This window comes from Desarmillaria tabescens, assembly GCF_030435595.1.
Source record: "Desarmillaria tabescens strain CCBAS 213 chromosome Unknown EV420scaffold_65, whole genome shotgun sequence".
Lineage (NCBI taxonomy): Eukaryota > Fungi > Basidiomycota > Agaricomycetes > Agaricales > Physalacriaceae > Desarmillaria > Desarmillaria tabescens.
The window spans coordinates 122,906-148,682 of NW_026848364.1; the positions used below are offsets into that span (position 1 = coordinate 122,906).

At 48.1% G+C, this 25,777-nt stretch overlaps 7 protein-coding genes across 7 annotated transcripts; 2 read left to right on the forward strand and 5 right to left on the reverse strand.

Annotated features, from left to right (window-relative positions):
* The first annotated feature begins 574 nt into the window (after positions 1 to 574).
* EV420DRAFT_1079745 (uncharacterized protein) lies at positions 575 to 2,683 on the forward strand. Its single transcript, XM_060465707.1, has 3 exons — positions 575 to 801; positions 853 to 2,513; positions 2,564 to 2,683. Exon 2 carries the CDS (start codon positions 854 to 856, stop codon positions 2,495 to 2,497), a length of 1,644 nt encoding a protein of 547 aa, XP_060324251.1. The 5' UTR covers positions 575 to 801; position 853; the 3' UTR covers positions 2,498 to 2,513; positions 2,564 to 2,683.
* Positions 2,684 to 5,364: 2,681 nt separating this feature from the next.
* On the forward strand, positions 5,365 to 9,138 carry EV420DRAFT_1649758 (cytochrome P450; the record flags this gene model as incomplete). The annotated part of the gene is made up of 18 exons (XM_060478357.1): positions 5,365 to 5,482; positions 5,541 to 5,641; positions 5,694 to 5,826; positions 5,904 to 5,974; positions 6,034 to 6,130; positions 6,184 to 6,256; positions 6,310 to 6,536; positions 6,592 to 6,646; positions 6,700 to 6,856; positions 6,905 to 7,044; positions 7,097 to 7,192; positions 7,246 to 7,256; positions 7,305 to 7,329; positions 7,386 to 7,397; positions 7,454 to 7,568; positions 8,196 to 8,303; positions 8,364 to 8,606; positions 8,662 to 9,138. 18 exons carry the CDS (start codon positions 5,365 to 5,367, stop codon positions 9,136 to 9,138), a joined length of 2,259 nt encoding a protein of 752 aa, XP_060324252.1.
* Positions 9,139 to 9,355: 217 nt separating this feature from the next.
* EV420DRAFT_1080003 (interferon-inducible GTPase-domain-containing protein) lies at positions 9,356 to 10,745 on the reverse strand. Its single transcript, XM_060465708.1, has 3 exons — positions 10,724 to 10,745; positions 9,676 to 10,662; positions 9,356 to 9,616 (listed from the first exon to the last, which is right to left on the reverse strand). Exons 2-3 carry the CDS (start codon positions 10,449 to 10,451, stop codon positions 9,421 to 9,423), a joined length of 972 nt encoding a protein of 323 aa, XP_060324253.1. The 5' UTR covers positions 10,452 to 10,662; positions 10,724 to 10,745; the 3' UTR covers positions 9,356 to 9,420.
* A 1,796-nt stretch (positions 10,746 to 12,541) lies between these two features.
* Positions 12,542 to 16,271, reverse strand: EV420DRAFT_1278401 (P-loop containing nucleoside triphosphate hydrolase protein; the record flags this gene model as incomplete). Its single annotated transcript, XM_060468084.1, has 3 exons — positions 12,542 to 13,373; positions 15,097 to 16,136; positions 16,206 to 16,271. Coding segments are annotated over 3 exons (1,938 nt in total), but the record flags the coding sequence as incomplete, so codon positions are not given.
* A 2,060-nt stretch (positions 16,272 to 18,331) lies between these two features.
* On the reverse strand, positions 18,332 to 20,625 carry EV420DRAFT_1649762 (PAH-inducible cytochrome P450 monooxygenase PC-PAH 4; the record flags this gene model as incomplete). The annotated part of the gene is made up of 16 exons (XM_060478358.1): positions 18,332 to 18,503; positions 18,556 to 18,567; positions 18,628 to 18,652; positions 18,702 to 18,712; positions 18,766 to 18,861; positions 18,923 to 19,062; positions 19,119 to 19,281; positions 19,345 to 19,399; positions 19,456 to 19,591; positions 19,658 to 19,685; positions 19,736 to 19,808; positions 19,864 to 19,951; positions 20,011 to 20,123; positions 20,166 to 20,304; positions 20,357 to 20,457; positions 20,508 to 20,625. 16 exons carry the CDS (start codon positions 20,623 to 20,625, stop codon positions 18,332 to 18,334), a joined length of 1,470 nt encoding a protein of 489 aa, XP_060324255.1.
* Positions 20,626 to 21,279: 654 nt separating this feature from the next.
* On the reverse strand, positions 21,280 to 23,023 carry EV420DRAFT_1727526 (uncharacterized protein; the record flags this gene model as incomplete). Its single annotated transcript, XM_060479854.1, has 5 exons — positions 21,280 to 21,705; positions 21,758 to 22,331; positions 22,381 to 22,555; positions 22,607 to 22,922; positions 22,982 to 23,023. 5 exons carry the CDS (start codon positions 23,021 to 23,023, stop codon positions 21,502 to 21,504), a joined length of 1,311 nt encoding a protein of 436 aa, XP_060324256.1. The 3' UTR covers positions 21,280 to 21,501.
* Positions 22,939 to 25,289, reverse strand: EV420DRAFT_1080143 (uncharacterized protein). The gene is made up of 5 exons (XM_060465709.1): positions 25,273 to 25,289; positions 24,949 to 25,219; positions 24,627 to 24,899; positions 23,322 to 24,573; positions 22,939 to 23,270 (listed from the first exon to the last, which is right to left on the reverse strand). The coding sequence occupies exons 2-4, from the start codon at positions 25,069 to 25,071 to the stop codon at positions 23,335 to 23,337; spliced, it is 1,635 nt and encodes a 544-aa protein (XP_060324257.1). The 5' UTR covers positions 25,072 to 25,219; positions 25,273 to 25,289; the 3' UTR covers positions 22,939 to 23,270; positions 23,322 to 23,334.
* Between the last annotated feature and the right edge of the window lie 488 nt (positions 25,290 to 25,777).

The following is a 25,777-nucleotide window of genomic DNA, read 5'->3' on the forward strand; positions in this document are numbered from 1 at the left end:
GGTTATCTTATGTATTGGGCCTTGGACGCGCGTCACGGCAGGAAAAGGAGTCTTGACGGTGATTATTCATGCTGCTAGATGCATGCCGTAAAACGGTCTTTGCGCCACAAGCGTATCTGACTCGTTTGCATGCGAAATGAGTGCCTCGGTTCCGACCAACAGTGACTCGGAGTCCCATTACTTCATTCGAGCATTCTGGACTCGGTTAATAGGGTATATTCTATATTTCGAATAAATGAATAGGGAAGAGCGGCGTACGGCCAAAGCTTCAGTCCAAATACGTGCACGGCTTCTAAATGTGATATCAACAGTTAACTTCGAGCGATCTTTCCACTTGCTGGGCATGAAGTACTAAGGTCAACAAGTTTCGGTGTGCTTCAGCGGAGAGTTCTTGACTAGTATACGGCCGAAAGTCAAATAAGTTAAAACTCAACTTTACATCGAATCGTAGTGCCCCACCTATTCAGTCACAAACCGCATAAGGTGTACAGCGTGAACCTTCGCTGGGTTGACTCAAACACAAGGAGATAAATAAATAAATATTATTTTTGGATAATTTCCATTTGTACTTGCTCTTCAAATTCGGAATACTCCGATCAACTTCGAACTGGAACTACGATTCCATAATCACCTTGTAAAGCCATCCTGGTGCACGCCATTACTGCGACCTTCGCTCGCCCTTCGCTGATGGATGATGGGAACAAAGAATTGTTTGCCAACTGCTTCCTGTGCGTTGGCACATGATGACTCAGACGCAACTTGACTCGAATCCAATACTACCTAGCGTTACCCCGTTGCAAGGTCGTTCATCTATGCTCTATCCATTCGAGAAATGCATTAATTCCTGATCAGAATGGCGACACCCCCAACACGGACCGACAAATCCCAATTCGATCCCTGTTTCTCTTCATTTATCCCTGACTTTTCGCAGCCTAAAAGGTCTTCCAGGATCGAGGATCTTCTCCCTTCTAATAATCCGCCGAGGGAGTTTGAAAAGGCAGATCTGGTCAAGATCGCTGCCAGAGGCCCTCGTACTCTTGACGAATACGATGGGAAAATTGCCGCGACACGCAAGTTGTTGGATTTTTTGGTTTCTGAAAGGGACCAGGCTGCTTCCAACATCTCCGACGCCAAGGCTCTTGTCCACCCTGTGCGCGATCTGCCGGACGATGTACTACGTGCGATCTTTCGTGCGTGTACTAGGCCGGTAGACGAGGCGTTTAATAGATCTTTTCGAGAGATCGTACATCCATCTATAGGTATCGAATCGATCCAACCAGACCAGTCGCCATGGACCCTTTCCCATGTTTGCCAGCAATGGAGAACTGTTGCTATACACACTGCGGAGTTGTGGTCTCTCATCGAACTCAATCTAGATGAAAGACCTAAAGACAAGGTGCTTGCCAGGAATCGTGTGTTCAGACTTGGTTTACAATTGTTCCGAGCCAATGGTCGCGATCTCTCCGTTCGTCTCCACGGCAGGAATGGTGTTGCGAACGTCTCTCCGATCCTTCAAATTCTGCTCCCTACCGCTCAGTATTGGAAGCGACTATCAGTCTTCCTTCCTCTCAACTCATTCCAACACTTTTCTGTGTGCAAGGGCTCTCTAAATCGCCTAGATACTCTTTACATAGGCGGTCCAAGTGATTTCCGTGACTGGGGTGTTAATGATGCTTTCCAGTTTATTCCGAATTTAAGGCTCCTCGGAAGTTTCTTTGGAGATTTGCCATTTTTGGCATACTTTTCTATGCCATTTTCGAGCATCGAGGCCTTTATGTCTGGAGGTGACAACACACGGACATATGAATCCCTCAAAAGACTTCCACATGTACAGAAGCTCTTCCTCGCATGCTGCTGGCGTTTCATCGATGAGCTGGCAGAGCCAATCACTTTACACGACGTGACTCACCTTCATATATTGGAACCCCCCTCCCTTCAACGTGTTTCTTCTTCCAGCATCAATATGTATTCCCACCTCATCCTCCCATCGCTTCAATTCCTGAAGCTGTCCTTCATATCAAGCCGGATCTCCCTCCCAGTTATTACCGACCCAAATTCATGTCCCATCACGTCACTCACTATCGACATCTGCGGTCAATCGCCGCAGGAATGCGCTCGGCTAGACGATGAACTCCCTCACTTTTTACGCCGAACTCCTAAACTGGAGGAGTTGCGCATCTTGGCCACAAGCACGGAATTACCAGGTCGATGGGTCAACGATCTGGTATACATATCGGGGCAAGATGCAATAGCTCCGCGTCTCCGTGTTTTAAGTATGCCAAGCGGTCACATTCCAGCGGAGAATATAGGCGGTCTTGTAAACGTTGTCGAGTCCCGAAGAAGAATGGATGTTGATTCATCGGACACTGGGCATTGTGCGTTGTTGGAGAAAGTGGTGCTCGGCCCTGAACCTGTATGGTTTGACGACGAAGAACTCTCAGCAAGATGGTCGGCATTGCGAGCTGGAGGCCTGATTGTCACTTGCAAAGAAGAATGAGGTTGGAGAGACTCATGTACGTGTTCAGCTTCACCGTTCGTGGACTTGATCAAACCAACATTGAAGGTCAAATACGAAGAGAACCATGAGCGGAAGTACCTGTTGATTCCCAACATGTTTCTGCCGAGAATTCAGAAGCAACGTCAACTAACGATAACAATTCATTCCTTCCCCAATCATCTAATATTTGTTCCTTCCAAACTTTCAAACTCTCCGAGATCTGAGTATGTCCTCTTGTATAATAAGTAGTAGTGTCTATTCCATCTATGCTTTCCTTCTCACAGGCGTCATCATTCATGTCCTCGTCAAGACAGACCGCGTTTAGCTCCGAATCATGGATGTTGCCAAGGCTTGGCTACCAGACTGCGGGGACATGTCCTGACGTATCCCCCTCAACAACCCTGACTTAATAAGTCTATCTTCGAGCGGCTCCTTTCGGACAATCAAGGTAAGCATATCCCGGGAGACAGTATGCATCTTTTGCAACCGAAGAGGATCGTTCCTCATCAGACTCGATTTAACACTCTCCATGGTAAATTCTTGGCGTGCTTCATCAACAAGCTTGACGGGATCACTCGTAATCCTGGTGATAACGTGCCGGTGTAGTAGGGTATCCTGTCGTGGCCGGAGGGATCCATGCGCTATTTGAGCCTGTTTGGCAGCGTCAGTAGTCAGATCGTAGCTTCGCATCGTAGACAGCACAAGAATCACCATCTGATATTCTCATTTCTGCTCTCAGTCAGCTCGGGCCATCCCACCAGGAAGTAAGCGGAAAGCAGAATCGTGACGCCGTTTCCTAGACGAAAGGGGCTTTGAGTAAAGAGAGGGATCGGACGAATAGGACACGTTTGGAGAAGGGGTTGAAGACTATGACCAGTTAAATCGCGTGCTGTAGGCTACAAGAGCGATGTAAAGTGTGATTGAGCGCTGAAACCAGGAACATGAGTGAGGAGGGAGGTCTGCTTATTTATATTCGTGCCACGTACCTCGTGTTGATCGTCTTCAGCAGCTCTGCACCCAAATGATGAATGGCTGGTTTTGTACCGGATCAAGGAAGATAATGGACTGCAGGTAGAGAGACGGCGGCTATCTTCACCCTCTATCTCACTTTGCTACCGCCTGTCTTGTAGCTGATGGCCATGAGTTGTACACCGCTACGTTCGGTCTGGACGCTGGTGCTGACATGGTATGTGCCCATCATCGTGTTATTCCTGTTCACCTCCTCGCGTAGAACTCATCGCTAGGTTCTCCTGCTACCTGGAATTCAATCAACCCTAAGTATGTTAATCGAAGCTCAGTAACGATATCCATGCTGCCATACCTTTATGAGTAACGAATCCCCTGAGTATTCGCTGTCTTGGAAGGCAACTCGAACAGCATCGATCCAGAGGCGGCCAAAGAATTGGATATGATGGTGGTCGGAGATCAACAAACATGCCGGACGGGCCGGCGCATCAATAATGTTTACTCCTACCACCATGATCCTGGCGACGCTCCTTCGTTCTCCTTGCTAGAGCGCCGGTACCGGCATCAGTGACGCACAAGCAACCCAGGACGCGCTATCACCTCATGCACCCGATGACAATGCCACAATAATACTGCAAGAATCTCAGCATTTACTGGTATTTTTCGACATTCAAGTTGCCCACCCTTTCTGTTCTATGCTAAATCTCTCCGCCGAGAGTGAAATAGTGATATCTGCCGTAGGCGAGCTTTTCCGTAAAGAATTTGACCAATTCATAACCGGGATGACCTTCACATCCGTGTCGTGCAAGGAGTAAAGGCACTGCTATGCTAATAGGTAAGTTTGGCCATGCTGTTCTTCGCTTTTCTATAGTATTAACTTTGAGTAAGGTATTCTGAGACGGTGCTTGAACCAGTATCAGAAAGTCTTGTACGCGGTGACAGCCTTGGAACTTGAGACTGCTCGCTTGTCCTAGCCACCGGTCTTTGGAAGAATCAAAACATCCGTCATGACGGGTCATCTATGGTAACATGGTGCCCAGCATTCCTATCTGACCCATCAAGAATACGGGCGCCGAAATCCCGAATTGAATTCCAAGCCTTGAAGGACAGGAACAATGATTCGAAAAGCGATGAGGTGAAAAGTACCTACATCTTTGCCTAATGATTTAATATCCATTCGTTCGCTCAGACTGAGACCATATACATGTCAACACTCTTCTGTGAAGAAGCTTTATCATGTCTTCCCGCGAAGCTCGGAGGAATAAATGGGTGTTAACTGCATTCGTTGTTGGCGTACGTCCATTATCATATATCTAAAAGGTTCTATACGCTGCAAAGCTTACAAATGCGTCTTCAGGTATCCTTGTATGAATTTTGTGGAGCAAGATGCACCTGAATAACCCACGGACAAGTCAGTATTATTCTTGAAACGCATATATTGCGGACAGGAACAAGTCTCGGAGAAGTGAGCAATGCTCCGAGAACGCTCCACCTCTAGGCGGCGTAGAATGAACGCTTTGATCGGTAAGTTGTTCCATTACTGACCACATGCTCAATACAGGTCGCTGACAAGCAGTTAACGAGCGTTATCTTCCCGGTGCGATTGCATCAAGGTCGTAGCCAGATACAACATGCGCTGATGATTCAGCAGGCCAAACCCGGGATAGCCTTCTCTCTTCCATTCATTACAACAGTGGAGTACCCCAGTTCAAGTTAGTTCTGAGTGGGACGGTTGCTATTCAGCTTGCCTTATGGAATGTTCGGTCAATATGAGTTCCGAGGTTTAGCTCAGGGAGGTCTTTTTGCTCAGCGAACCTTCATTCAATTGTCAAACTCTACCAGTATCTTATTTAAAGATGGGAGTATATCGTTGAATCTAAGAATCGCAGTTCTTTCTTCACATGGTCGCATTATTCTTTGTAATTGCTTCGCTCCTCGTAAGCACTCTGCTTCATCGATGGCTCAGACGACCGTCAGTCAAGCACGTCAAGGGACCACCGTCGGCCTCTTTCTGGCTAGGTAAATGATCATATATTCGTACAAACACGGGCTCATAGTACATACTTGATACCACCAGGTCACGAACGCGTTCTCCGCGATCAAGATAATGCCGGTGATCTCGAAACGAAATGGCGAAGGGAATATGGCACGCTTTATCGTGTTGGGGGCTGCTTTGGGGTAATCAAGCTCTCTATCTCTCGTGGTCACAGTTCAGCCAACAATCCTCTAGCAAGACGTCCTGGTAGTATGCGACCCCAAAGCTTTCGAACACATTTTCCATCAGTCACGACCTTATCCAAAATCGAAGGACATCGTCTTCATCGAGGATCTCCTCCTTGGTCAGGGGCTTGTCACTGTCGGTAGTGAGTGTCCATCCTTTCCAGTTTGCACGCAAACACACCTAACATATTCAGATGAAACTCACCACCGCCAACGTAAGATCCTGAATCCGGGATTCTCTCTTACGCACTCCGAAAATACGAGGTTATCTTTCAGCAATGCTCTGACAAGGTAGGTGCATCTGTACACCAAGAAGCGCGACAACGTTAGGAAGCTTATAGCGATTCTAGCTTGTGAACGAGATCGGGAGAACTGTGACTGGTACAGATAAAACCGTCAATGTCCTTGATTGGACAAGCAAGGCTACCCTGGACATAATTGGGCTGGGTGAGTGCTGACCATTCCTCTCCTCCTCTCCCATTTGGTATGAAATTCGAAAGCCTCTTTCCGGTATGATTTTGGTTCGCTCGATGGTCAAACAACAGAGCTAGGGCGAGCAATGAAGCATCTTTTGTAAGATCTGTTTCTTTATTTCAATGGCTACTGCATCTAACATCTGATTTCAGTACTGCCTCGCAATCCAATACAACGGCACTAGAGCATTTTCTTATAGCTCTGATACGAATGCTTCCAGATTCGGTCCTAGGATTCCTACAGCTGATCTCCACTCGAGAGATTCGTTTAATCGCCAGCGTAGGAAATGCCGCCAAGAAAACTGCCCGAGAGGTCATGGATAGCCCGGATAACAAGGCGCAGACGCCAGGAGACGATAAAGACGTCGTTAATCTCCTAGGTAAGACTACTGGTCCTATCTAATAACACGCCTATGAACATGACAACATCTCTAGCGAGAGCTCGCTCAGCAGGAAAAATGCAAGATGACGAAATCGAGGCGCAGCTAATGTTCGTGTCATATTTCTACTTACCCTTCTTGATGGCGACCTTTTGTGTTCCAGGACCTTCGTCATTGCCGGGCACGAGACGTCGAGCACTAGCCTATCCTGGTTGCTATACGAACTCACCGTGCATCCTGAGCATCAGTCCATAATTCGCGCTGAGCTCAAACAGTCAAACGACTACGACTCTATGCCGTTCTTGAACGCAGCCATCAAAGTGAGCTTTGTAGCTGCATCGGATGCTGACGTTGACTTCCAGTAATAGGAGGCTTTACGTCTACACCCAATTGGACATTCCTTGATACGCACTGCTCCTCATGATGACGTCCTCCCTCTCTCCGAAGGGAGAACGCTTGCCATACCCAAGGGGCAGACACTGGTTTGTTCCGCTTACCTATACAACCGGTATGCTCTTCCCATGTCACTTTACTGCACATTTGATGCCAGCATTTTCTAGTCTTCCATCTCTCTGGGGAGATGACGCGGAAGATTGGAACCCTGGTCGGTTTCTTGACAAGACTCTGCCGGTCTCGCTTGGTGTGTACGCTAATCTGTGAGTGAGATCTTGACTTTGTATGCGCTCTTAAGACTTGGATGGAATGTTAGGATGACATTTAGTGAGTCGTGCTTCGGTACTTTCTTTCTTTCACTTATGTGACCCTCAGGTGCTGGATCTCGTTCATGCATCGGGTAATTGACCCTATGATTCATCTTGTTCCGTTGCTGATACTCTTCTTCTGTCGTAGGTGGCGATTTGCGTATGTACCTCGTAGTTCCAGTCTCTCTTCAATCCAGCTGATCTACAAAAATGCAGCGTCGTGGAAATGCAAACAATCCTAGCTAACCTGATTCAGCACTTCGAATTCAGTTTGCCTGAGGGAGGAGTCGAGATCCTACATTTTCCTGGGTCACCAGCGGTCGTACCCATTGTGAGAGGGAAAGCACATTTAGGCTCTCAGCTACCTCTGTTGGGATTTGGCAATCCGGCATCATGCCGAGTTTGCTTATTAAGGTAGAAGTCTTAGGAAAAGCGTGGAAAGTTCTAGTAAAAGTACATTTAGTATAAAAGTAGGTACTGTAGCGTAGATCCTCATGCGTTTGCAGAGCTCAGCCAAGCGCAATACTATTGGCTTGCTACCATGCATGTGACACTGGGAACGAACCGATACCCCGTTTTCCAACAACCTCTAAGGGTGAGGGTTTTACATTAGTGAATGATATTCGCTTCAGGACTGAGTGTTGTGTATTTGTGTGTACTGAGCATGTTTGACGTCACCCATTGTTTCATTGGCAAAGATTCGTCGTATCTTGTAGGACTACATATGGTCTACCGACCACTGAGGCCTTCGAAGATTTATTTGATGAAAGGGAATTTTTAGGTGATTACATATTCAACTTAGCTTGATTACCGGGCCGACCACTACACAAACAAAGAGACGGCTTGAAATAGTATTCTTTCTCCTTTCCGACCCACCATTCTCTACGAAGGCTTCTCATGGATGACACCCCCACCAGGTACATCGTCCGCTTCAGTGCATACGGAACGTCATGCCTAGACCTCACACAGCGCTGAACCCCCAACGGCATGGATAGCAGGGGAAAACGGGCAAGGTTACGCGAAACGTGAGACTTATTCACCTGCAGAACGCGAAATCTGGACAGAGGTACGTGATTAGGCGTTTTCCTACGTTCTGGACAGTGGAGATAACTACACTATGCATCAGTACGTCGAAGAGTTCTCGAGTCCACTGCAACACATAAACTACAAAGAGTGGCTCCGCACCATGCGCAGTATCATCGTCGAAATGGGTTCCCTGCAGCAAGCCGATGCCAGAAGACATATCGGGGACGTTTGTTGGGAAGCCATGGTGCTACTTGATATACCACGCCGGTACCGTTACCATGAGAACTTGTCTGATATCAAGAACTTGAATTGGGATTTGGAACCCGTTAAGGTTTCTTCTCCGGTAATTCATGGTTTCTTTAAAGATTCTTGTGAAAAGGGCTCATGCTGACTTGTAGTGCAATGTATGCCGCATGTCTAAATACCCATGTCATTATACCAGTAGAGATGCTGCCAGCGAGTGTCGGGAATGCTACTTCCAAGGACAGACCTGCTCACTGGGAAATAGCCAGCGAGCGGGCAAGAAGCGAATGCGGGCCGATTCCGTCGAAGAATACGAGGAATCCAAGCCTGCTGAATCAAAGGGAAAAGAGAAAGAACACAAACGGAAGAAACGCAAAACGGAGCCGGAAGAGGACAAATGGGACTCCAACCTTATCAAGCGCCTCGAGCTTCAACTGGAAGCAAAAGAGCGGCAGGTGGCTAGTCTCTCGGACGAAAGGAACAGACTCCAACAGTGCTATGATGTATCGACAAACCGCATTGCGCAGCTACAGGAGGAGGTTTCTCGGCAAAATATTCGAATACAGGAATTGGAAGGCAGGTACGCCCAAGGGACAGATCGGAAGTGGTGGGAGAAGGCGACAGGCAGATAAGTTTAAGGATCTTGCTGGGTACAAGGTTTCTTCGGAGCGAGGACTGGAGGCCTTGAGGCCGAATCTGCAGGCTGAGCATCCGGAGTATAAAGAGGTTAATGAGAAGAATAACACGATTATTGTAATATTGAACAAATGGCTCAGGTAGTTATTTACGTGTATCCTCGCTATTTTGACTGGAATGAAGTGGCTCTCCACTGAACACGCGATGAGTGAACATTCGCAAGTTTTCACCATTAACTAATTTCTGACAAAGGAAAGAATGGCCGGGAACATCGGACATCACCACATTGAAGTAAGTATCTTATCAAAAGTAAAGCGACTTCGAAGCACGCAAACATAATCGTCGACCATTTCGTATAACACTACCCACAGGAAACAATTCCAAGTGAAACGTAGTGCGATAAGATTGAACAAACAAGGACGTTCTGGAAACATCAAATAGAACATTTGTAACAAGGAATCCGATGAGCCATCTCTGGGTTCGTATCAGCGGAAAGTCTAGCCAATTACCACAGACCCGAAATCGAAGCGTACGATTTTGGTGACCGGCTGGAGCACGCATCCTGACGTGTCTTCCTCAATAGTTCCAACTCATCAAGCGCAAGGCTATCTTCAAACGACTCCTCTCGGACGATCAAAGTAAGCGTATCCCGGGAGACAGCATACACCTTCTGCAACCGAAGAGGAGGATCACTCTTCATCAGATTCAAGTCAACGCTCTCCCGCGTCTTCGTGATAAACTCCTGGCGCGCTTCGTCGACAAGCCGGACGGGATCACTCCCCGCACCAGCCATCCGTCGTTTCTTCTTGACGAGATTGCTAATGTGCACATCAGATTTAGAGCGAACGATGTAGGTGGGAACTTCGTATCGCTCGGCGAACTTCAAGATGGCTAGGTCTGTGGCGGTGAAGCGGTTGTTGAATAGGACGATGATAGCGCCAAAAATGTAGAGACCCTGGTCATTAAAGTAGGTCCAGTCGGAGCATGCGAGCGTCCCCGATCCCGGGACATCGAACCAAATGAAAGGTTTGGCGGTGTCAGGGTCGGGGTATGAAGTGACAACGGAGGTGCTCTCCATATAGTCAGTTGAAGCAGCACCATCCTCGCCGTCCCATATGCCCCGAAGAGCATTGATGAGAGAAGATTTTCCAGTTCCTGATATTCCGGTGATGGCAACATGGAACTTTCCCTCTGTGTAATAACGTCGTTTGGTCGACTCGAAATGCTCCCTAGAAGGTAGCTCGATAGGATGGATGCCCTTTCTCCATTTTGTCTCTACTTCCTTCCGAGCCTGAAGTGCCTTTTCCATCTCCGCATCCCGCTTTCTAGCCTCCCCATGCAGCTGGTTAGCGCGTTGTGCCGCCTGCTGCGCCTCTAGCTGTGCGCTCCTGGCGTCATTGGCTTCCTCTTGCTTCTCTCTCCGCAGCTGCTCGGCACGACGATAAAATCGTCTATGTGTCTTCGGAGCCGCTCTTCCATCGAAACCAACAACGAATTTTCTTTGAATGTTATTTTGGATCCTTCTCATGGAATAACAACAGTCAGAAACCAAATGTCGACGTCACCGCACAGAATACATACCTAAAGGTCAAATAACAGATTGCGCTGGCCAAAGTCTTGGAAGTTCAGCTTTGAAATCCAAAAGTGAACATATTCAGAAGAGGAAGAACACAAGTATTTTATGTGTACTGACAGAGACGACGACGTGCTTTAGAGGCGAACACCAGAGAGAGGACAATAAGACAGATGGAAACTGTAGTACACAGAAAGCATCACAGACAAGGTTCTAGCCGGATTGAGCGCTCTGCAGCATTTCCCGCAGTCTTTATAGGCGGGTTCGTGGGCTCATATTCCTGCTTCTTCACATTCATCACTATCCTATACAAGTATAACTCTGTATTTCACGGAAGATCAGAAAATGCGTCAAACCTTGGAAATGGATGACTCTTGATATGGCGCCATTCGCACATATCTTTGCAGCCCTCACGGTGTTTCGTGACTTCGCATGATGAGCTGCAGCAGCCAAGGTACTCGAAACTGCACGTCTTGTGATGATACAGACTCAAGACAGATGTAGTACCTTCCACGGAGAGGTTGAGGAACACCATGAGGCTGATAGACGCTGCCCGGTGATAGGAAGGACAGCTGGTGAATATATTATAGTGATTAGAATCCATTTTGATGTGCTGAGCGGGAACAGGATGGAGCGCTATGAAGAGTCTCGCCCAGCAATTGAAGTGGTAGCTGTGAAGTGGAAGATCATTTGAACGCAAGAAGGGAGGCTTCCACCACGGCCTTAACTCGAGCTCCCTGAAAACTAAAACTTCAGATCTGTCACATAACTGAATATAACTAAGATAGTATCCATCCTCACCGTGCGTGCCTCGTCATAAGACTGCGAGGCCTGACGCACTGCAATGGCTGGTGCGTTTTTGAAGGCGTAAAACGAGATTCTAAAAGGTTTCTATTTCAGCTTCAGTTTTTACGCCTCCGTTTGAGTACTGTAAAACGAAACGTTATAAAGGGAAAGAATTTTCATACCGTTTTACAGACGGTGTTTTCGGGACTGATAAAGGCTTCGCTAAAACAAAACTTTCCAAGGTTTCGTGTCTTACGATCTAAAATAAACCGGCCTCTGCTGTGACGGGGAAGCGGCCGTCAAACCAAAACTTGGGGAGCGCGCTTGTAGCATGAGAACAATGCGTAACTCATTGATCGTCTTCATGCATATCACTCCATGTGCAGCAGCATCTGTATGATACGATAATGATGTTGTTTCATCTGCTCTCCAACAGATGTAACAGCATTGGAAGCTCGAGGCATACGCAGCCAGTCGGAAGTGCGGACAAAGCGCGATGGGGTGAATACTGAGGACCTTCAATCGTTGAGTAGACGCCACCGCTGAGTGACTGGAGATCCCTTTGGGAATAGTCCGTCAAATGCATGTCATTTTTGTCATCATCTATGCAGATATCAAATCAGAAAAGAGCGAATCAAATCACGCAGACGCACTAGACCTAAGGCTGAATCGAGCGGCAACACTGGTGGTAGATATTCTCTTCATGGTCAGAGTCGAACGTCTAGTTGCACCTGTGATGTTGGCGTCAGTTCAGTTATTCCCACGCCACTACCGCGAGTCCGAAACTTTAATGTTCTTTCTCCTTTCCTCTCCTCTCTCCTCAATTTCTTCCTCACAGGAAATTCAACACAGGGCCTAAATCCAAGGCCTGAAATTAAAGAGAAGGCAGCAAATGCTCACCGGTAAATTAAATAACAATGTGAAGTGAATTTGAACTTGGCCACGTACAGATACAAAACCAGACTAAAGTTGAACTAAAACTAAAGACAAACACCGTCCTAGAAGGAATACGGAGAGGAGAAAAAATTCGTGAGGAGAGCTTATTTTGTAAAGAACTGAACAATGTTCATGCCCTTCTTCATGACATCCGATATCGTACCATTCGAGTTAGATTGTCGCGAATATCCATCCTGAAGGATGTCCCCCAGTAGCTCAAACTCGTTGAGCACAAGCATATCCTCGAGCGGCTCTTTTCGGACAACTGCCGTCAAGGTATCCCGGGAGACAGCGTACATCTTCTGCGACTGGATATGAGGATCGTTCTTCATCAAATTCAACTGGACGCTCTCCTGTGTCCTCGCGATGTATTCCTTGCGAGCCTCATCAAGAATCTCTGCGGTAATAGCCGTGCCCCGAGCCTCCCGCCTTTTCTTCTTGATAATATTCTCAATGTGGATGTCGGATTTGGAACGAACAATGTAGGTCGGGATGTTGTACCGTTCGCAGTTCTTCAAGATGGCGACGTCAGTTGCGGTGAAGCGGTCGTTGAACAGGACGATGATGGCGTCGAAAATGTAGAGACCCTGGTCATTAAAGTAGGTCCAGTCGGAACATGCGAGTGTCCCCGACCCCGGCACATCGAACCAGATGAAAGGGTGGGCAGGATTCGGATCTGGATATGGAGTGACAACCGAAGTACTTTCGACGATATCGGTCATAGCAGCACCCTCGTCATCATCCCATATGCCTCGAAAGGCGTTGATGAGAGATGACTTTCCCGTCCCCGAAATACCAGCGATGGCAAGGTGAAACTTTCCTTCCTTATAAAAACGACGTTTGGTTGCCTCGTACTTCTCCTTGGAAGGCCACTCAACCGGATTAATCCCTGTCTTCCACTTAGCTTCCATCATCTTCTGGTTCTCGGAGACTTTCCTCCGCTCAGCCTCCTTCTTCCGCACCTGCTCTTGCAACTCGTCTGCAGCCTGCGCCGCCTTTTGAGCTGCCTCGTGCTCTCTTTTTACAATCTCCATCTGCTCCTGCTTCTCCCTCTCCAATTGCTGTATGCGCTGGGCCGCCCTTCCAGCCTCCTCTTGCTGATTTTTGATTCTCTGGGCCTGTGCCTGCCTTTCTCTTTCCAGCTGCTCGGCATGTTGGGCAGCTCTCTGTGCAGCCTCCTGCTGGATTCTGATCCTCTCCGCTTGCGCCCGCCTCTCTTGTTCCAGCTGCTGAGCGAGTTGGGCTGCTCTTTGGGCTGCCTCCTGCTCCCTCCTGAGCCTTTCGGCCTGCGCCTGCCTCTCCCGTTCTAACCGTTGAGCCTCAGCTCTCTCTGCCTCCATCCTTCTGTGTTGTTCTTCGATAGCCAGCATCACTGGGTTTTTTTCAGCCCTGCAGCTGACGGCACCACCCATTGTTTGACGATATCTGAGAGATTCGATATTGAGAAATTGGAGGATGTCCCTGACAGAGGTTACGTACCCTTTGAGACTGGATAGAGATCACCCGAACGAAGGGCTAAACTTGAGGATCTACGAACGAGTAAGTATAAATACAGGGTCGACTTCAAGTTGTCTTGAATACTTACAATGGAGCCTTAGTGGCACCAATTCAGGCGATAAGCAGGTAAACGAATACGCTAGCGGCACCGTTGGGGACCAAGCAGTGCAGACAGTGAACGAAACGAGGAACGGACGAAAAATCAACACCGTGAGAAGGTACCTATATATCACCGCCCCGAGAACCTTGCTGGCGGTTCCAATCCAGAATAACTTTCATCGGTGACAGGATAAGTGCTCGCACCGATCATAGAATTCATAGAATAGGCCACTCGTCACTATCGATGGCAATTAGGGCCGGAACGATGAAAATACGCAACTGGTTCTAGTCGCAAGCGTGTGAAGGTGCTAGACGCTAACAGGGGCGAAAGGCGAAGCAAACTTTCAGTTTCGTTGACATGGAGCGGTGAAAGGGTGAAGCACAATAAGAGTTTAATGGTTTCCGTTGCAATGGAGCAATAGTGTGAAGGTGTGCTGTGTGAAATGGCTTAAGCACTTTACGAGTTTCCGGGCCTTATGGACCTGGGAAAGATCAGCTTGCTACTGACGGCAGGCAGAGCCATTGAATTCTTTACCTCGAGTGATTAGACGCGATGGGAAATGTGTGAGTCAAACCAAAGGAAGCAAGAAGTGCCTGCACGTCCATCCGCTTCATCTAGCGGTTTTCACATGATTAGGGATGCCTTGTCCCCCTTCAATGTTCGACGGACCATAAGAGTTCAAATCTACCGAAACGGCACGATCGCTCTGATTGTGGGCGCAATGAAAGAAGCATGTCGTAACAATGTATATCCCAGAGATGCTCATACATAACCTCGATTCAGTCGTAAGAATAATACCAGGGTTTATCATAGAAATGTCCAGGGATAATTCAAAACGCTGATATCAATTCGAACTAGGAACAAAAACACGTTAGTAATGAAACATGCATGGGGCTAAAGGCTAAGCGCTATAGGCACCAAAAGAATGGTGCTGAAAGAAATTTTGTCCATAGATGACCATAGCAGGGAGAAATAGAGGGAACCCGACCTCGTTAGTTGGTAAAGAAACGGAAGATATCCATGCCAGTCTTTTTCATGAGGTCCGCCATCGTGCCATAGGACTTCTCAGATCGTCGCGAATATGCGTCCTGAAGGATGTCCCTTAACAACTCCAACTCGTTCAGCACGAGACTATCCTCGAGCTTCTCCTCTCGAACCACCATGGTCAACGTATCCCGGGAGACAGCATACATCCTCTGCGACCGGATAGGAGGATCATTCTTCATCAAATTCAGCCTGACGCACTCCTGCGTTTTCGTGATATACTCCTTGCGAGCGTCGTCGAGAATCTTGGCAGGGTCACTCTTAGCACCAGCTCCCCGCCTTTTCCTCTTGAGGAGATTCTCCATGTGGATGTCGGATTTGGAGCGAACAATATAGGTCGGGATTTTGTATCGTTCGCAGTTCTTCAAGATGGCGATGTCAGTGGCGGTGAAGCGGTCGTTGAACAGGATGATAATGGCGTCGAAAATGTAGAGCCCTTGGTCGTTAAAGTAGGTCCAATCGGGACATGCGAGCGTCCCCGAACCGGGGACATCGAACCAGATGAAAGGGTTGGCCGGGTTGGGGTCAGGATAAGCTGTAACGACGGCGGTACTCTCAACGATATCAGTCGCAGCGGCACCCGGTTCGTCGTCCCATATGCCTCGAAAGGCGTTGATGAGAGACGACTTTCCCGTTCCAGAATTTCCAGCTATGGCAAGATGGAATTTACCCTCCTTGTAAAAGCGTCGCTTAGTCGAATCGAACTGCTCGCGAGAAGGCCATTCGACCGGATGGATACCCTTCTTCCACTTGGCCTCCATCGCCTTCTGCTCCTCTAAAATCTTCTTCATTTCAGCCTCCTTCTTCTTCGCCTGCTCTTGCAACTCGGCAGCAGTCTGCGCCGCCTTCTGAGCTGTCTCCCGTTCTCTTCTGGCATTCTCCATCTGTTCTTGCTTCTCCTTCTCCAGTTGTTCTGCCATCTGCGCTGCCCTTTGGGCTTCCTCCTCCCGGGCTCTGATCACCTCGGCCTGGGCTTGCTTTTCTCTTTCCAGCTGCTCAGCGTGTTGGTCAGCTCTCTGTGCAGCCTCCTGCTGGATTCTGATCCTCTCCGCTTGCGCCTCCCTGTCTCGTTGAAGCTGCTCCGTACGTCGTTGAGCTTCGAGTTCCTCTGCCTCCGCTCTCCGGACCTGCTCGGCGATGGCAGCCATCGTTGGGTTTTCCTGGACTTTGCTACTCCGGATTGCGCGAAGGAGGGGGGGGGATGAGGGTTGCAGCGACGGCAGCGACCACGGATACGACGCCACCCATTACTAATAAATCTGAAGACTGAAAACATGAAGGTCAGCAATGAGGTCTCGGCTTCAGCGGTGTCAAATACCTTGTGGATAGATAGGAAAGGTCGCTCTGACGAAGACCTAAGCACGAATGCGACAGCCACAAAGATGAGAGTTAGGGAACTGAAATGGAAACGATGCAAAGAGGGCCTTCGAACGGAAGTCAGGCTTCTGCGGTGGTATTTGTACACGGCTAACAAACATTGTTGCTGCGTCTAGCTGGTAGCTTTCACTGATTTCCCACTCGTGAAGATGTGCTACCTAACCCTTCCGCTCGCACAGAACTTCTGGAGAGGCGCCCAAAATCAAGAGCCGAGCCGCAGTCGAAAGGCGCCCGCGTAGATCGGGGACGGTTCAAGTTTTTCATGTTTCAAGTGGTCGAAACTAAGATCAAGATGCTTTGAGAATCAATGAGCCACGACGTAGCGAAGAACTGTCGAGAAACTCACACCTCATGGGCAGGACCTAAGGTGATTGGGCATTGGAGAGATTCGAGAAGAAGCTGCGTCTGAATGATACTAGCCGCCTTAGATCAGTTTCACAAGACAGCGTCACCCCAAAATGGAGACACTCAACCGATTCCCAATTCATCTACGAGATCGGCTTCATGAGATCGAGCTTGATGTACTAATAATGGGACGGGAATGGAGGTTTGGAGGAGTGAAGATCATGATGTGACGGTGATACAGAAACAGTTCACTTTGAAAGCCCCCTGCACAACAACGGTGGTTTCGTCTTCGCACAAAAGTTAAACAGTATTGTCCTTCACACCATCACAGTAGAATAACGGAGATGTGAGTGATGAATGACTTGCTGCAGTGATAAGAAGGGAGACGGCGCTTTGGTGATGGAAAGCGAGGTTGGCAAGCTGTATGCGCAAAGGAGGTGGCTGTTTGTTGATCAGCGACGGTGCTAAATTTCACAGTGGAGTACTTGCTGGCATCTCCCGTATTACGCCAATACATTCCTTCGAGTGATTTGGTGATAATTCGACATGGTCATAGTCGCCATGAGCTGTTGGCTTCCCGCCTACATGCCCTCATAGCCGTATTGACCATGTCATAGTACCTCCCGTCATCACCAGGCCGATATTGAAACTCCACCACCTTAGGTGTGGCGGCCACATGTCCTATGGCCCCTTATCTGTCACCGTAAAAATGCACCGGCTGGTTCGTCAATTAACGCATTCAACTTTGACGTGCAACAACTGATCCCGAATAATTGTCGCCATAGACATCCTTCTCTTGAGATACAATCACTACAAGAACATTATTAAGGATTAAAAAAATCAGGTATACGGGAAAACTTACTCTATGAATCGCTATCGGCCAATCATTTATACCTGCGGTTGCCACTTTCGTCAAAAATCTACACGTTTGGCAACGAAAGTGTAAGACCATTAAACTGAAAAGATCAGCTAGTGTATTTCTTGCGTAAAGGCACTCACCCAATGCAAGACTTCAAGCCTCGGATAGCCCATCATACTGCTTCAAGCTTCAAGCTTCAATACTTGTGGCCCTGCCAGGTCCAGGACAGTCGAGAGCGGCAACGAATCTGCACGCGCTGACAAGTGTCCATGTTCTCCCTTGTTCTCTGCAAACCGTTTCCCCAGTCCTTTGATGCCACCTTCCTCGTCTGTTTTGTTCTACTCTTGGACCAACAGCGATGACGTTGTTTCACGCGCCAGTGCAAAAGTATTGTCCTTTTCATTGGTGTACCGACCTTGGCATGGCGTCGGGAGAGATGAAGCATAGCCAGGGGAGTCAGTGGTGGTTTAAGTTGGAGTGTTTTCTTACGCTCGATGCTCGGACGGCGAGAGGCCGAGACTCTCTGGTCATGTGATTGGTCGCGACTTACGTCAGACGTCTTTGAAATTGAAGGTTCGCAATCCGGAGTCACTCGAATGCGAATAAGTACAATCAAACCAGAGGCCACATATGGAGGATCATTACTATCTCTACTTAGAGTGACCATGTCGACTACTCTAAACTCTTAATCCTTAAAGGAACCCTAGAATCTAAATGTGCTTCGCCTTTCACAACAGGAACAACCGCCTGCGCGCCGGGAAACTGCTGTACTTCCACGCCCTCAGGCAAACTGAATTCAAAAATTTGGACGAGGTTCGCTAGAACCGCTTGCATCTCCATGACCCTAGGGCTGGCGTTTAGAAGTGGGTCTGACGACCATAGATGAACAAACGCACGCAAATCGCCACCTATATTTGAATGGAAAGGGTACGTCAGTGGATGATCATAACTTTCAAGTTGCTAATTACCAGATACACGAACGAGAGCCAGCACCTAAGTATAGCGTAAAGATTTGAGCCGATTAAATTGGGGAACGACTTACTGAACGTCATCCTAAGATCGCGAGTGACGACATTTATGGATCACAAACACAAATTCGTACTTACAAATTGGCATATACCCCCAACGACACAGGGACACTCTTGTTGAGGAAGCGGGCTGGATTCCATTCCTCCACGTCGTCGCCCCAGATAGACGGGAGGCTAAGAACAGTTGGTGATAAAACTATAGCGACGCGGGTTGGAGGCACCAGAAAGAACGTACCGGTTGTATAAGTACACGGAACAGAGGAGAGTTTGTCCTTTGGGTATTGCAACCGTTTTAGATCCCGAAAGAGGCAGAACGTCGTCATAAGGGGCAACACGCGTAGGTGTATGCGAGAACGGATGGAGGCGAAGACTTTCCTACGGTAAGAGAATCGTAAATTCACGAACGTCAGATTAGAATCTCGCACACCCACTTTGATTGCAGCATTCAAAAACGGCAGAGAGTCATAGTCATTATGATAAGAGTGCTTTACTTCCTCACGTATTATAGATTGATGCTCGGGATGTGCAGCAAGTTCATACAACAACCAGGATAGTGTCGTAGCTGTTGTCTCGTGTCCAGCAATTAAAAACGTTCTAAGGGACACATGGCTATGATCAGATGGGTACCACTTAAAATCGGAAGGAAAGGCGACGAACACAAACTGGGGCTCAATTTCATCGTCCCTCATTTGCCCTGTATGACGCGCTCTTGCTAAATCAAGAGCATTAACAACAGCTTCAAATATACAGAGCACTCCATGAACTCACTTAGAATATCAACAATATCCTTATCCGACTCAACCTGTACTCCGAGTTTAGCCTGGGCTGCCAAGATCTCCCGAGCAACCTTTCCCGCCGCTTCTCCCACGCTGGCTAACTGGCCAGCTCCTCGAGTCGAAACCAACTTCAAAATCGTCAAGACTGAATGTGGAAGCATCCGTATCAGGGCGATGACCATGAACTACAGTACTGATGGATTGGACTGCCACGAAGCCGTACTGTATTAGCACATCAGATGCACTCGCCATCAAGCTACGAATAGGCGTACTGTAAGTACCTCAAGGCTCCTTCCAATTCAGTTTCTCGACCGTCCAGCGATCCGAAATCGTATCGAAAAGCACCTATTGGATATCAGACCGGCTACTCAGAAAAACAGTTGATATCACTTGCTTAGACCGATTATATCAAGAGAAGCCTTGTTCATCCAATCGACAACATCGATCGGTTCGCTAGTACGAGTGCATCTTTTCATAGCGTTTACAACCTAGTAGTAAATCATCAGAATTTCCCCGCGGATGCTGATCGATACAAAAATAGGTTTACTTTATCGCTGCACTGCTGGAATATAACCTGAAATTTTCGCAGATTAGCAGGGGAGAATGCCGGGTTCAGGATCTTGCGCTGTCGGCGATGGTCGTCCTCTAAACAAGCAGGTTCTAGTCGTGATTATAAGTATAAGAAGGCATACAAAAACTCACTTTCGGCTACAACGAGCCCCCCAGGCCCTCCAAGGATTAAACTCATCATAAAGTTTGCGTCCCTAGTTTTAGGATAAGGATGCGATGAATGGAAGATGTGTTCGAGAGCCTTGGGGTCAGATACTACTAGGAGGTCTTGCTACGAGCCGCCATTGCTTTTAGTTGGTACACAACGAAAGATAAGAGCTCACACGAAGGCTGCCTTTGATACGGTAGATAGTGCCATACTCCCTACACCATTTCGTCTCGAGATCGCCGAATTTATCTTGACTGCGGAGGATGTACTCATGGCCTGGTGGGAAACGTTTAATCCGATGAAGCGAGATAGCATTTGCATCTTACCGAGCCAGAAATAGGCAGACGGTGGTCCCTTGACATGCTTGACAGAAACTCGTTTTAACCACCAGCCAAGCCAAGCCGCTACGAAGATAGAAGAGAATGTTATGAAGAAGGGGGACATTGGCGATTAAGACTCGAATCCCTAGTACTAGTTGAGGTGTTGACGGTCTAAACTATAAAGCGAGATTAATATCTCTGTCCACTGTTCACATGACAGTTGTCTGAGATTAATCTAGATTATTTAAATAATGAGGATCGGAAAAGCAGTCTTATTCACTGGGCCGTTTTCATGGTCCTTGGGGTGACGGAACTTGCGCCGTTCCCGCCATTCAAGGAAGACCTTTTGATTGTTGCGACGCCACAGCCGAAATAACAAGGTCAATGCCTTAAAGTACCATGACGTCTATATTAGACCCCGGGTAGATGTACGTATCGTGAGAAATGACGGATATTGAACCAAGCAGCCTGAGCTGACGAGGTGGCGCGCTCTGGATGGAATGTGACGCCGGCGAGCTTGATATCTGAATTTGGTCTAAAATCTTGGTAGCGTGTTTTCGCGGGGTAGGATAATCACAAAGACGGCAAAACGAAATGGGAAGACAAGAAGTGAGGCAGGATTTGTTCATTGCAAATGGAGTCAACTTACACCCGATGTATCTATAGTAGAGCATCTAGCTTTTTTATATGATTTCGTGGCCGTGTTCCAACGAAATGTTGGGGAATCATATAAAAAGTACAGAGCAAGAAAAGCCGAACCCTTCGCCGAATGTGCCGAACCGTATTATGTCAGCGTTAGGCGTGCTGGACACAGCACGAATTAGCTAAGGATAGCCTTTCCAGCGTGCTAGTACTAAGTAGCGAAGATACACCAGACCGGGGGATGTGGATCCAAATCGCTGACTCGAGAAGATGTAACTTCATATACCAGATGAAGTTCCGGCAGAGGAGATACAGAAGGCTCGGGCCTGGCCTCCGAAGGCTGGATATCCGTAACGCGTCACTCTCGACCAGCGTTTTTCAGTCCCATAGTCAGGACATCATCCCATACGATGGTCTCGTCTTCGGTTGGTTCATCGCCCGTTTCCCATCCAGGTCTGACAAGTCTTGAGATGACATACGCGTTCTCGGCATTTACAGCCATGACGCGCGCCAGGTGGAGACTGACTTCGGGCGAGAATGTTATCGGATTAAGTGCCAGAGCCTTCAACAGTGTCAACATAATCCTCTGAGTAAGAAATAAAGAGGAATCGCACCTTCCAAGCGACTATGCTTCCGACGTGGTTTTGGTCTGGCTGGTTTAGGATGGAATACGAATCGAAATTTGCCTCTGCTACCTCCCACAACTTATTGGCTTCTTCGTCGACGGCATCCTCTTCCTCGGCGACTTCCTCTTCCCCATAATCCAGAACCACCTCTTCAATAGCTTCCTTCTTCTCCTTCTTTCCCCACTTGTCTGCCTCGACATCGACACTCGTCACAAAAACATAAGCCGGTAAATTTTCCCGTTCTGATGGAGGTACGAGCCGCGGCATTTGGCCCTGGAAAACGATCTTAGACGTCGCAGGAAGGGTGAGCTTCCGCTTGAAGCCTTTTTTCTTGTTCTTGTTCCCGAGGGAGAACATCGATAGGCTAAGCTCGTTTTCCGTGGGCGTTTTTCGGCCTAGAGGAACTCCATTGGTCGATGAGAGATCTTTTGGCCTAGGTGCCGTCGGGGGAGTGGAGTTAGCAGCTTCTGCTTCGTATTTTTTCTTCAGTCGCCGACGTTGGTTACGACTCCGCGTTTGCTGTGTACCCAAGCCCGGTGGGACGTGATTTTGCTGTTTTACACTATAATTTTCTTTGAGGAAAATACTAGAATGAGGGCTGTGAGACTCACGGAGATGGGGGTGGTTTCTTCTTGACGGACACCACGGATGGCGAAGAATCGCTGGACGTGGAGTCGCTGGATGAGGAGTCGCTGGAGGAAGAGTCGGTAGACGAATCCGAGTCGGTAGAGTCTTCAGAATCAGAAGAAACAATGACAGGCTTGACCCTCTTCGCGTCTCGTGCCACTAGAAATGTTTTTAGCGCGTCATTCGAGTCCCATGGGAATACGTACGCACCTGGAGATTCAGTTTCTGCTTTCCTTTTCCTGCTGCTGCCATCCCGTCTTCCTTTGATAACAATCAAGTCCGCATCTCTCACTACGCCTGCAGTTGTGAGTTCATCCAGCAGTTCGAAACCATCGAGTTCCAAGGTCAACTCTGAGGGCTTGATTTTGGCGGCTTTGAGCACCTGGACGGTACTACATAGAGACGTCTTAAGACCGAGAATATTGGCATCGTCAGTCAATGGGAACCAAGCCTTTAGCTTGAGGAAGAGGCGCTTCGGTTTGTATCCGAAGGCGCATATATGCAGGTCGTGGTAAGAGGTTAGGTCCTAAAACGGGAAATGCCGATCTTCACTTCATTATTTCAACATAAATCTTCCTGTTTTACTATTTGCTCGGCCTGCAGAAAATATGCAGGTACAGGTGCCATGATAAAACTGTTGTAACATTGCTGCGAAAGTCACAAAAGGTTCCACTAATTTACGACGTAAAAAATTCATTTTACTATAAACCGTTATCAGCAAAGCATATCCACTACAAAACTTTACATTTGTACTTTATTCAAAAAACAGATAGCGGCGCAAAGCAATGATAGAAAGCCACCGGATATAAAATACATACAGATGCTAACTACCCACCCTTACAATGGGTGGGCCATTTAGATCGAGACATAGCACCTGAACATAATATATCAGAGACAGTGTCGGAAAAGAGAGAGAGGTGCCCACTTGAACCACTTCATTACGGCCTCTGTTCATCACCAACCGTGGATGCTGCATCCTTCACGGGTTTACGTCTCGCCCTCATCTCCTGCAATGCTCGTTCGATATCGGCTAGATGATCTTCGTCCTTGTCGTTCTCCTTCTGCATGTTCTCTATGTCGGCCTTGAGTTTGTCCCTCTCCACACAAATTTCATCCACCTTCAACTTCCAATTCTCATTATCCTTCTCCAACGCTTCCTTTTCCTTCTTCCAAGCCTCGCTGGCACCACGCCACGCCGCCCTCTCCTTCTCTCTCTCCATCTCCACTACTTCCTTCGCGCGTTCCGTTTTCTGCATAGTCTCTTCTTTGTCCTTCTCAAGCGCCTCCTGCAACAGCAACCAACCCTCTCTCTCAGACTTCAGCTTCTCTCTCATTTCTTCAAGCTCTCGGTCCTTCCTCTCCAGCTCACGATCCTTCCTCTCCACCTCCCGCTCCATACGCTCGATCAACTTGTCTTCTTTGTGGTATAGCGCTGGCTCATCAGCCGGCATCGGGGTATGATATCGGACATCTCGACCGTCTAGATCGATCCTGGATCGCTTTGACGGTGGTTCTGGGGATCGAAAAGCAGGAGCAAGGGAAGGAGCAGTAAATGTGCGGGGGAACGACGGAGCGGGCGTAGGTTGTCGAGATAGTGACTGGAAGGCGCCTGGGGCAAGGGACAAGCCGTTTGAAGTGAGCGTAACAGGAAGGTTGAACATCGGAGGGCCCATGCTTATACTTCTTTCATCATCATTGTCCTCATCGGAAGGGGGAATTGGATCAAGAGGAATAGCCGTGCGCTTTGATTTGAGCTTTGGAACATCGATATTGTTTTCGGCTTCTGTCGTACGTGGAAGACGAAGAGAGATTCGCTCTCTCTCCCGATGTTTGTGTGTGTCCTCTTGCTGAGATGAAGATGTGACCGGGGGGATACGTAGCATGTTCCGTTTCGTCGTTGCTCGGGAGTTCGGAGATGGTGTTGTCTTGACTTCATTAATGCGATTCTTTGCAGAGCGAAGACGTGATGTCAATGTCTCCGTTATGGACTGTTCTTCGGTCGCAGGAGTCTCGTCGTGGCTTCTTCGCGTTTGTTTACGTGACGAAATCGTGGCTGGCTCCGGTCTGCGGAAACCCACACACTCCCGGCCCAAGATGAGGCATTCCCTACATCCAGGAAGATCCGCATCCTGACTCGCAAATTCGCAACTAATCCCTTCAGATGAACATCCTTTGCACTATCCATCGAGGATGAGTATCAACAATAGAAAAGCAGGCAAGAAAGCTTTACCCGCATTTCGTTGTAGGTAGGGTTAATATCCCAGCCAGAGACATCGGCGTTGATGACAGTCGTTCTAATGAGTGGCCGCTCCTCCCTCGCCCGAATGTTGATGTGCACCATTCCTGCTAAGATGTGCGCCCATTTCTCTCTATCGTGCTTTTTGCAGACATCGGCAACATCTTCCTGTTGCCTCCGAGTCATTTGTGTATATGCATCGAACATCTCCTTGATCCACTGATCTTTCTTACTGGGCTCACAGCCTGAATTGTAGATTTTCAAAAACTATCATAGAATGTGTCAACAAAGCTCCGATTATCAGGAAATGACGCACTTTCGTCTGAGCAACTGATATTCTGCCTGGTCTATAACCAGACAACGATATCTGCTGAAGATGAACTGGTCGCTTTGTCTGCGGATGGGTCTCCGGTTCCAGTATCTGTTTCGACTTCATCATTTGCTATTTCATCCTCGTCTTCGTCCTCGATGTGATCGTCCCGGGGCAGTTGACACGACGCCCCTTCAAGACGACACTCCCTGCAGCTCCGAGTCGTTTTCAGATTCCCATATTCGCATACAACACCTTGCGCAACACAATTATTGCACTGTCAACTAGTCAACATCCCTATAACCTAAACAGTAAGGAACAAAATCTCACAGGTGTATACACCGCGGTTGGAACAAGGTCCCAATGTTTGATTTTCACATTGCGTACTTTATTCTTGACTAGATGTCGATTGGGCGTCTTGCGGATGCTCAGAAATACCATCCCACACCATGTGTCGACCCATTTGGGTTCCTTTGAATAATTTTGGACCAACTCCGCTTGCCGCTCAGGCGTCATTCCGAGATAAAGGTTCCGTAGCTTGGTGTGCCACTCATCTCGATCTTCACCGGGCCCGGCTTCGTACAGAGAGATAAACTATCGCAACATTATAACATGATTCCAAGTGAGGAGCAAAGGAAACGCACCTGTTCCACGAACGATGCTCGCTGATAAAGAGCACGTAAGGAACGCGTTCCGTTTAATTTAGAGACGCAACGGACCTTGTTCTGCCTAAGCTGACGCGTACTAGCAGGAGATTCAGGCGTAAGAAGAGTCTCCGCTGGTGCACTCCTCTGGATGTCGTTGTCTGGTGTAGTACCTTTATCCACGAGTGGCG